Source organism: Fragaria vesca, linkage group LG5 (assembly GCF_000184155.1).
Source record: "Fragaria vesca subsp. vesca linkage group LG5, FraVesHawaii_1.0, whole genome shotgun sequence".
Lineage (NCBI taxonomy): Eukaryota > Viridiplantae > Streptophyta > Magnoliopsida > Rosales > Rosaceae > Fragaria > Fragaria vesca.
In genome coordinates, this window is record NC_020495.1 from 25,509,928 (window position 1) to 25,520,781 (window position 10,854).

The following is a 10,854-nucleotide window of genomic DNA, read 5'->3' on the forward strand; positions in this document are numbered from 1 at the left end:
CCCAATTAAGCTTAGAGCTATCAGGAGAGCTTTCTGAGTCTGCTATACCAAATCCAATGGCTCAGTTCACAGGAGATTTGAAGCCTTCATTTCCTTTCTTAGACATTCAGCCAAACCATATTGAACTTCTAAACCAGTATGCAGACCAAGTCAATCACCTTGGTGTTTTGGACTACTCAAGCTTGAATCATTTTCAAGGCTGCTTGCCTTTTTCAAGTGACAATTTTTTTGGTAACAACAAAGGACCTGAATTTCCAGGAAGCTTGGTTGAAAACTTTCCGGCTGGTTTTGTTCAACAGAATAGCAGCAGCAACAACATCAACAGCAGCAGCAACAACAACAACAACAACTTGCAGAATGATGAGGCCTCAGCTGCTCAGTGCCTCATCCCCGCTCAAAACCATGAATTCCAAGAAAGCAAGAAGAGAATTGCAATGGAGATGTCAGAGAGCAGTTCTGTAGTCTCCAATCCCCCAGTTCCGAAAACTGGGATCAAGGGAAAAAATGTAATTATCAATTAAAATCTTTACAATTCTGTTCTGGCTTGTAAATTGTCTGTTTAGTGATGATTGATTTGGTTTGTACATGTTGCAGAGCTTGGGAAGAGGAAAAAGGGTGAAAACCAGTAGTGAGGAGGAAGATGAGAAACCAAGGGAAGTGGTACATGTTAGAGCCAGGAGAGGCCAAGCCACTGATAGCCACAGCTTAGCAGAAAGGGTATACTAGCTTGCAGATAACATTTTACTCAAATTGATATCATTATTAAATGCATTATGTGTTTTTATTGAATGCTGCATTATTATCACACCAGGTTAGAAGAGGAAAAATCAATGAAAGAATGAGATGCTTGCAAGATATTGTCCCAGGTTGCTCTAAGGTGAATAATTTTTTTAGCAATGCATATTATTTGACAACAACATCAACCTTAAGTGTGTTATAATTTTTCGGTACTCATCGTCGTGTGATTACAGACTATGGGAATGGCGGTAATGCTAGACGAGATAATTAACTATGTGCAGTCCTTGCAGAACCAGGTTGAGGTAAGTTGATCAGTGGTTCAACAACTTGTTATTTTTCTACTTCTTGTTCCAAATAAACTAATACTTTCTTTTTCTTTTGAATTCAGTTCCTGTCTATGAAGTTAACTGCAGCAAGCTCTTTCCATGACTTCAACTCAGAGACAGAAGATGCTATGGAAACAATGCAGGTACTAGCTAGCTTTAGTTCCTTTAAGATTTAAAACTAATTGTTCAAAAGTGAAAAATACATTCAATGACTCGATGTATATATTTATATGTTGCAGAGGGCAAAAGAGTTGGAGATAGTGAAGATAGAAGCAGGATATGGAGGAGTAGTTGATAGTAGCTTCCAGTATTCCTCAACTAATTATTGGTCTCTCTGAGTCTCAAAGAGTCTGACTACAATTTTGGATGCTACTACAACTTTATGCATGCCATACAACAAACACATGAAGATGCTACTGCTGTAGCTCCATCTCCCATCTCCTCCTGATATTCTATATATAATTTATTTTAGGGCCTTTATTTTAAGATAAATTTGTCCCATGCACTTCATGCTATGTCTGTCACAAGTGTAAAGTTTCATACTTTAATTGTAAAACCCTTGTGTGGGAAAAATTTATCCAGACTAATACAAGGACTGCAGTCAAATTTTATCTCCCACCTACTTGTGGTTTACATAGACGATTTTTTTTTTTTTTGGAAATGAAACAACTTCATTGAGTGGTTTACATAGATGATAGACAGAAGAATGAGTACTGTTAAGGGAGATGATAATAAGTCCAAGCATTCATAAGTTGGCATTGCCAATTCAAACACAGAATCACAAGGAAGCGCACCAGAGTTCCAGACAGCATTAGGAAAATGTCAATTTCAGAAAGGGTTTAATCTCATCTCCTTCATTTCCAATACATATACAGCTGTTTCATAAGAACAGTAACTGTAATAACTTCTTCTGACTTCTTCTGACAGAATCCTAATCTGCAATAATTGGACTCCAACTGGGATATGCTCAACTAGCCAATACTGCCTACATTTGGTAAAAACTAATTAACCATATACTGTCATATAAATCACCAACAGTGGATTTAGGAATATATCTGTCTTGTTAATCACTAATCAAATATCTTATCTCAGCTTCTTCGCATGGCTCTTGCTCCTTAAGACTCTTTAGAACATTCTAAGTTTTTTTAACAGACATCTTGCGGATACACATATAAGGAGAGCACATCAATAGTTCAATATCGATCTGCCCCAGAATTTTAGGGGAGCTAGTGAATGCTGAGTGGCTTCATTATCACTTCACTGTGGCAAAAAAAAAAATCAGTTCTCTTTTTGTCTACTTGATGAAGGTCGAGTAATGCTTACACGTATCGGATTTATGTCATCGCTGAGGTTGACAAGAGAATGATATATATTTTTCATAAGAGATGTATCCATTACAGTGGCACAAAATAGTGTTATGGTTGGAAAAACACAGTCAATCCACAATGAGTCATAAATAAGAGGTGGATAAACACTAAGCTGTCGACTAAATCACTAAAATGCAGGCCACACTGCCACAGCTCAGACAAGGCTTGATGACCAGTAGCTCCAACCTGTCTAATGTGAACATCATCAGCACAACAGCAACTTGGCTAAATTAAAATCACACCAGCAATTTCAGATAAATCTTTGGAATTATATTTTGCATCTATGTCGGTAATTAAGAATTTGGAGAAGACTAATTGAGGGCATTAATATTATGAGCAAGACCCTTCAACCAGAGAGGAGCAAGCAAGGTCGCAAACTGTCACAAACTTAGAACCTGCAGATTTGACAAGCGACCTACACTATCCCACATATAGATAGATACACAGGAAATCTTATAGGACATTGCCAATTCATGAAAGTGAATGATTGGTGGGAGGGAAAAAGAATTGAAGCTTCTTTTGTCTTCAAGTTTAATTTGTAAGTGAGTTTAGGAGAGGAAGAAGGGGTTAGATGCATTGCATCCATGAAGCTTGGAGAGACAGAGAGAGGAAACAGCTAGAATGGGCCAGTGGTTGCCTCCCAAAAGAGGCATGGGCTATTGTGGGCACTCACTCACTCACTAGTCACTACTCTCCAACTTATCTAAATGATAAGGGTTTATGAACCTTGATCTCTAAAGCTCTATCTAGCGAGCTCTCCCTCCATCATATCCCACTGAACTCAATCTTTCTTCTTTTCTATTTGACCCTCTTTTGACCAGGTCTTGGTTTGTCTCTTGGATAATATGCATGAACAAAGAGGAGGAACAGGGTTTTAGGGTCCCATGGAAACAGTTAGTACATGAATGGACTGTGCCAAATAATTAGATTGAGAATCACATAGTAGGTAGTGAAGTTGGGAAGTTGAGGACACATATGGGCAAGTTCAAGGACCCTTCTACTAGTAGATCTTCTTTAGAGCTTTTATTTGGAAGTGGAAATCTTTAGGGTGTCAATCCCCACTACTATGAAAAGACCAAGCTAGATTGAGAAAGGGAAAAAAGGATTATGTATGTGCATGCATGTCCTTCATCCCCAGCCCCAAACTGATGTACTGAACATACAAAGTTGGAAGCACAATTAGGGGCCTCATTAAATCTTAGTCCGGAAACTTTAGCAAATGATCCAATATATGAGAGAACCAAATTGTTGGTTTTCCGATCATCTTTGAAGCCACATTTCATAACATGTTAGATAGCGCTAAAATAATTGAAGTCAGAAAGATAATTTACATAGTTTGTAACTCAATTCCAAGTTTTTCCAACTATTCATTGACAACGAACATGATGTGAATAGCTAGGTTGAGGAGATTTTAGATCACAAATTAGATAGATTTATGTCCATGTCTTATCTTCTTCAATTCTCATGTGACAGGCATATGCAGAAATGTGCCTGAAAACTAGGGGTCAAATAATAATGCTAAATGAAAGAGTCCACATTTGGGATTTGTATTATGTGCAAGATCAATTCAAATCCAGAATGTTCAGGTTGATAACATGATTTGGTCTCCCTCAAGAAGAGTAAAATGTTGAGGTGAACTAAGCTTAGCTCCAAACTTGTGGCCCTATATATTTACATATACTGATGCTGAAGCATGTGGAGTGTGAATGCTGATCAAACAGAGCAACAGGGATCAAACTCTTTGAATATTCATGTGAATTTGCAGAATATGAAATGGCTAGGGGACATTGAGGGACAGATTTTACTAACTTGTTTGCGCAGAGCTCTACATTGCGCGAAAGTTCTACTGTACTCTGGAGCAGCATAAAACACCCTTGTATTGTGCTATTCAACTCAAAATCTCAAATTCACCAATCAGCGATGCATATTGATGTAGTCATATAGATGCTGCAGGTAGCAATAATCAATGTTAAAGGAATCCAAGCTTTTGTTCAATATGGAGAACTTTCCAGTTTGGCAAAGCCACGACTGCTTAAAGAGCAAGTCTTAAACCAGTTCTAGAAGATTAATAGAGCTTTTCAGAAATTTTCCAACTTTGTAGTATCGTGATATATAGGCCCATAATCTAGTGAGGTGGGCTTTTTGTTGTGATGTTTCTGGGCTCTAAGCGGGAACTTCATGCTCAAATTTCAGTCCAGTTAGAAGATATTGTCACACAGTGGAAATTGAAATGTGACAAGGATGGATGTCAAGATATACAGTGACAATAATGGTGATCTGAAGAAGAAGAAGATGGAAGATAGGATTGATCATTTTATGATGGTGATAGAGAGTGAGACAAATAAGGAGGTATGGTTACAATTTATCAACTGGGGAATTGTGAAGATAAATTGTTGGCGTATATTAGTGAAGCACTATAATTGTGATTACATTGTTGAAAAGGTGAGAATTGCATTAGATCAACATACTTCAAAAGTTGGACATCATGAAACTAAAAGATAGAAAATTGGCATAACAACAATCAAATTCCTACTTAAGCAATGTAACTCTTGACAAGACTACCGAAGCTTATTAAAAGCGAACTTGTAAATGAAAACTATAACGTATTACAAAGGAAATATCATCAACTAATCCACCGTGATTCTAGTGAGCTGTCGGTCACAATTTTTTATTTTTTATTTTTTTTCTTAATGATACAAACTACCCGTTAAACCTATGTGAATTCCGTCTTTTTTAATGATTCATTTTTTTCCTAATGAATCATTAGGGACACAAGAAGGTGAAAACAATGAAACTTCACTACATAAAAAGTTGAGGACGTCTCATTCCAAAATCTGCCAGCTGATCGTAACAATCCATTCATCAACATTTCACTGCAGAGTTCTTTTTCCTCTAAGATCTGCAAGTGTGGAAAGCAATCTCAAAAAGAGAAAGAGATCACTACAAAATGATCCACAACATAAATGAGTGAAATTTCATCAAGTGCATTAAAACTGTAGGATTATATAAGAGGGGGCCTAAAACGTAGTTAGTTCCACCGAACCATCACCTGCACCCTATCTCACTCAATCACCGATTTCTCAACGAAGTAAAGAACACACACAGATGACGAATACCAGGAGTAGTACAAGTCTCAGAAATTCTATTCTTATCCATCAATCTTAGTCTTCCTTGTTTCTTCATTATAATATAAACCCCAAACCCCACGCCAGAACAAACCATGCCTCTTCTACGTGGCTGCTCTCACCGACTCTTCTCAATCTCTCAAATTGGTGTTCTGGGTTGGTGGAGATTGGTCCTCTGCGTATAATCTGAGTTGGGTTTTGTGAGAAGTTGCGGAAAGTTGGAGACTTTGATCGGATGTTGGTAAAGGTGTGAGCTTGACTGTGCATTTTGTTTGGTAAGTGGATTCTCTTGTAGCTTGTTGTAGTTGTTGGATTTAGTTTTGGGTTTGAATTAAATTTTGTTGGGTCTGTGGCAACTCCAAAGAGTTTGATTGATTGTTAGTTATGTTGTTAGTGGTGAAATTTGGTTATTGGTTTGATGTAAAGAAAAGGGTTTTTCTGTTTGTGAATAGCAAGTTAGTTTGATGATCAATGAGAACTGAAATGATAGTAATTGAATGAGGAAGCTGTAATGCCTATTGTGGATTTTAAAGTGGCTATTATGGGAGGTGTAGCCTTACTGGGAGGAACATAGTGTTGAGATTTAAAGTGGCTAAGATAAGCTTTGGTCATCGGGAAATAATATATTGAAAGTCACTGAGTAATATTTATGTTTCTGTACGTTTGGAAATAGTGATTTTAGGCTGTGGGGTTGGTGAAGCTAGGGTCATTAGTTAAAATCAAGAAATGTGAGTATGATTTGGTGTTGTAATTCATTTGCAGTTTACTTAAGCACATAGTAAGAGGAGAAGTGGGGATGGCGGTGGCAAGCAAAACCAGAAATATGCTCGAGAATCTTGTAAGAGAAGGATCGTTCAAATGGTTGATTGGAAATCGAGGCCCTTTTGATGACGAATTGGAGGAGATGGAGAGGTCTCCTTCAGCCCCAAAAAATTGGATACCGGAGCTATCTCCTATTGCCAATGTAGTTGTCCGAAGATGCTCTAAGTAAGTTTCCTCTTTACATTCCATACTCTCTTGATTATAGATTACATAGTGAAAATGATATTGTTTCCATTAGAAGTTTAGAACCCTATTTTTCAGTGTTAGGTGCTTCATCTGAATATCTAGATTTTTTCTTTTGAATTATTTTCATTAGAAATTATTTGTTTGTGGTTTCAAATTTATGAAATAATGGTGCAGAATCCTTGGTGTTCCTTCGACTGAGCTTCGTAAAGGCTTCAGTGCAGAGGCTTCTGAGTCTATTAAGCATCCATCTTGCTATGCAAGGAACTTTCTAGAATACTGCTCTTTCAGAGCTCTTGCCTTGTCAACCCAGGTGACAGGTCATCTGGCTGATAAAAGGTTTCGACGCCTAACATATGATATGATGCTAGCTTGGGAGGCCCCAGCTTCTGACAGCCAACCTTTGCTAAATGTAAGCCTTAAGTTTTTCTGATTGTTTCCCCCCTAAGAAGCTTATATCTTTTATTGTTGATAATTTGATGTTAAGTCCTGATACACATTCTCAACTGTAATTTTATAAAAGCATGCTTATCGTACCTAATTGTGATTGGCAATGTCTATTATGCTTTGAAATGGCTTTACCCATTGTTATTTGCATTGTCTACCAAACTATTTGGCAGGTTGATACCTTCAGACATGCAAATCGCTTTATATGTATTGCTTGCACGACTCTTAAATTTTTAATGAGACTCTCAAAAGGGACCCTTGTCTTTTGTGCAGTTAAATGAGGATTTATCAGTTGGGATTGAGGCTTTCTCTAGAATAGCTCCATCAGTTCCCATTATTGCAAATGTGATTATCAGCGAAAATCTTTTTGAGGTCCTTGCAACATCAACTGGTGGGAGACTTCAATTCTCCACTTATGACAAGTATCTGAGCGGACTAGAAAGGTGATACTTCAATTAAACTTGCATTACGGACACATTTCAGTAAGCAAAAAGGGTATGAATAAAAAGCACAGGAATACCAGAAGCCGTAATAGTCAATGCTAGCAGTAAATTATTGCATGGATTTGGTAATCATGATGATAGGTTGAATTCTGATCTCCACCTTAGTTAGTGAAGGTCGTGTAGACTAGGTCTCAGAGACACCGCACAGGGGTTAGCTTGGTTATAGTGGTTTGCAATCTAACAAGTAAGATACGACTTATTTTTAATTCATAGAGGAAAAGTATTTTGCACTACAGAACACCTGATAAAATGTGTTTTTATGAGAAGATACTGCATGATGCATACTTTGGTTAGTTGATGGAATAGAATGGATTACTAAGTTCTGAAATCGTTCGTTTGGTATAAAGTTTGTGAAAACATCGTAAGCATATCCCTTTAACCTCATATCTAGTCCTGCAATTCTAATACTTTTGTCATACAGAGCAATAAGAAAAATGAGGATCCAATCAGAGTCGTCTCTTCTTTCTGCTGTACGATCATCAAGAGGAGAGAGAATTCTGGAAGTGGATGGAACAGTAACTACACAACCAGTTCTTGAGCATGTGGGAATATCTACATGGCCTGGTAAGTACATGATTAAGATTGTAGAATGGTCGATGCATAACTATCCGGTATTTTGACATTTGTAATTGTTTATGGTTTGTAAACAGGACGGTTGATTTTGACAGACCATGCACTTTACTTCGAGGCTCTGCGCGTTGTATCTTATGACAAGCCAAAACGATATGACCTATCAGATGATCTAAAACAGGTTGTAAAACCTGAGTTGACTGGCCCATGGGGTACTAGATTGTTTGACAAAGCGGTCTTTTATAAATCAATCTCATTGTAAGTAATCAGGCGTTACATTTTTCTCTTATGGTTACAGTTTTGCTGTACATCTTACTTTCTTAGTAATTAAACTTGCGGAACCAAAAAAAAAAGAGAATTGTCTTGTTAGAACTTTTTTTTTTTTAAAGTTGTCTTGTTAGAACATGATTATCACTTTCATAGTATTTCTCCTGTAGATCAGAACCAGTTGTTATAGAGTTTCCTGAGCTGAAGGGGCATTCTCGTCGTGATTACTGGCTAGCGATCATAAGAGAGATTTTATACGTTCATAGATTTATACATAAATACCAAATCGAGGGGGTCAAACGAGATGAAGCGCTATCAAAGGCTGTGCTTGGGATTCTGCGAGTACAAGCCATTCAAGAAATCTCTTCTGCTCCTTTACGTTGTGAGGGTCTTTTAATGTTCAATCTTTGTGACCAATTACCAGGTGGAGACTTGATACTGGAAACTCTGGCAAATATGTCAACCGTAAGCGAATTAAATAGGTCTAACAGTTCCAAGTCTGGAGGTGGAATGTATTCGATCTCAGCCTTAGATATGATATCTAACTTGGGATTTGCATTTGGAACAAGTTCTAATAATTCTGCTGAGGCTGGTCTTGCCGTGGGCGAGGTAACTGTTGGACAACTGACTTCACTGGAAAAAGCAGTTAAGGAATCAAAAAACAACTACGAAAAAGTGGCGCAAGCACAAGCAACTGTAGATGGAGTCAAAGTGGAAGGCATTGATACAAATTTTGCAGTGATGAAGGTATGGCTTTATTTGCCCAGATTCTAAACCTTCTCCTTCACCCTCTCCATTCTTGGTTTATTTATGATTAGAGTATAGTACGATCAAGACGTTTTATTTCTTATCCCCTGTATGGCCAAAAGACTGCGCTGAATTTCTCATGCCCTTTTGAGTCTCCATTTCTTCCACTAAGTGTTGGTTGGTAATTCGGCTGTATATAACGTGTTGATCCTTATGCCATACTAATGGATATAAGTATCAGTTTACCACATTCTTTCCTTGCCTAGCATATGTTTTGCTCCATGTTATGGCAACATCTTCTGAACTTTGATTGCTTACAGGAGTTGCTCTTTCCACTGATGGAACTAGGGAAGTGGCTTCTTTCTTTGGCATTATGGGATGATCCGCTGAAGTCTTTGGTTTTCTGTGTTGTTTTCACTTACATCATTTGCAGGTAAAGTCGGCTAGTAAAATGTTATGCAACATTTTGTCAGTAATCCTGGGTGTAACATTTTCTTGCTTTACTCATTAATCATTATCCAAACTAATGGAGGGGGAGGTTTGGGAAAATGAATAATTTCACAGATAAACTTTCGATGAGTGGCATAATTTATTAACAGTTTGGATTATCTTGAAGTCTGTGTGGTGCTTATATAACACTGAATATAAGTCATCTGCAACAGAGCATGTTTGGCATAGCAGTATCATTTTCGTCAGTTACAGTAGTACTAAATGAATAGTGTGTAAAATCTATACTTGGATGTGTAAAACCTTCCTATGCTTTGATGGTACAATATATGCACCATTTCCTCACTGCAATTGTGATCAAAAGTAATGATTTATGGATTTTGTTTTTCTTTTGAAAATTTGGTCACTGTATTTCTTAGAAGTCTTATGGGATGGGAGAAAAATGTTGTAATAGAAAAGGAGGTAGCTGTAGAAGAAAGAGACTATGGAGACTGATTTTATGCTCTGTTGTGTTTCTTTCTGCATGTCTCACTATGGGCATTTATTTCCAGCTAATTTAAAGGGTGTGGATTTCAGGGGATGGCTGAGTTATGCCTTTGCATTGACGCTCGTTTTTGTTGCAATCTTCATGATGCTCACCCGGTTTTTTACTCAAGGAATATCTGATCATGAGGTTAAGGTGTTCGCACCACCACCAATGAATACAATGGAGCAGCTTTTGGCAGTTCAGAATGCAATTTCCCAAGCTGAAGGGTTCGTCCAGGATGGGAACGTTGTTCTTCTAAAGCTACGTGCTCTGTTGCTGTCACTGTTTCCTCAGGTTCTGCTCTGTTTATCATTGCTGGTTTCTGCAACCATATCTCTGGATAATCATTATATATGGTGCTGTATTTCCATTTCTCTTCCTCACCTTTTAGTAAATTGCTCATATTTGCTTGTTTTTCCAATGATCAGGCAAGCGAGAAATTTGCAGTGGCTCTTCTAGTCATGGCTTTGACTCTGGCCTTCCTCCCTGGTAAATACGTTGTTCTGTTGATCTTCTTGGAAGCGTTTACACGGTATTCACCTATAAGGAAAACTAGCACGGAGAGATTGATGAGAAGATTGCGAGAGTGGTGGTTCAGCATACCGGCAGCTCCTGTTCTACTTGAAAGAGAGAAAGAAGAGAAAAAGAAGAGATGATACTATGATATCTGTATTGTAATTGTATGCTAATGTAGTGTTTCCTTTGCACATATAGAGAAAGCAACTGAGTAGATAGAGGTGAGCGTGTATATCTTAACCATAAAAGTGGAAATAAACTGATACGAAA

The 10,854-nt window shown here is 37.7% G+C and overlaps 2 protein-coding genes across 2 annotated transcripts; both read left to right on the forward strand.

Annotated features, from left to right (window-relative positions):
- On the forward strand, positions 1 to 1,682 carry LOC101294469 (transcription factor BEE 3-like). The gene is made up of 6 exons (XM_004300469.1): positions 1 to 506; positions 595 to 717; positions 812 to 877; positions 972 to 1,040; positions 1,127 to 1,207; positions 1,304 to 1,682. The coding sequence occupies exons 1-6, from the start codon at positions 57 to 59 to the stop codon at positions 1,400 to 1,402; spliced, it is 888 nt and encodes a 295-aa protein (XP_004300517.1). The 5' UTR covers positions 1 to 56; the 3' UTR covers positions 1,403 to 1,682.
- A 3,703-nt stretch (positions 1,683 to 5,385) lies between these two features.
- On the forward strand, positions 5,386 to 10,854 carry LOC101294763. Its single transcript, XM_004300470.1, has 10 exons — positions 5,386 to 5,831; positions 6,319 to 6,543; positions 6,739 to 6,973; positions 7,282 to 7,451; positions 7,933 to 8,075; positions 8,162 to 8,339; positions 8,519 to 9,095; positions 9,416 to 9,528; positions 10,119 to 10,362; positions 10,497 to 10,854. The coding sequence occupies exons 2-10, from the start codon at positions 6,353 to 6,355 to the stop codon at positions 10,722 to 10,724; spliced, it is 2,079 nt and encodes a 692-aa protein (XP_004300518.1). The 5' UTR covers positions 5,386 to 5,831; positions 6,319 to 6,352; the 3' UTR covers positions 10,725 to 10,854.

What these genes read in the sequence shown, in the direction of transcription:
- LOC101294469 (XM_004300469.1), top strand. Translation starts at nt 57, where the DNA reads ATGGCTCAGTTCACAGGAGATTTGAAGCCTTCATTTCCTTTCTTAGAC. An exon ending in GCCACAGCTTAGCAGAAAGG is followed by an intron (nt 718 to 811) that starts GTATACTAGCTT and finishes TTATCACACCAG; the next exon opens with GTTAGAAGAGGAAAAATCAA. An exon ending in TTGTCCCAGGTTGCTCTAAG is followed by an intron (nt 878 to 971) that starts GTGAATAATTTT and finishes GTGTGATTACAG; the next exon opens with ACTATGGGAATGGCGGTAAT.
- LOC101294763 (XM_004300470.1), top strand. Translation starts at nt 6,353, where the DNA reads ATGGCGGTGGCAAGCAAAACCAGAAATATGCTCGAGAATCTTGTAAGA. An exon ending in CAAATTTTGCAGTGATGAAG is followed by an intron (nt 9,096 to 9,415) that starts GTATGGCTTTAT and finishes GATTGCTTACAG; the next exon opens with GAGTTGCTCTTTCCACTGAT. An exon ending in TTCACTTACATCATTTGCAG is followed by an intron (nt 9,529 to 10,118) that starts GTAAAGTCGGCT and finishes TGTGGATTTCAG; the next exon opens with GGGATGGCTGAGTTATGCCT.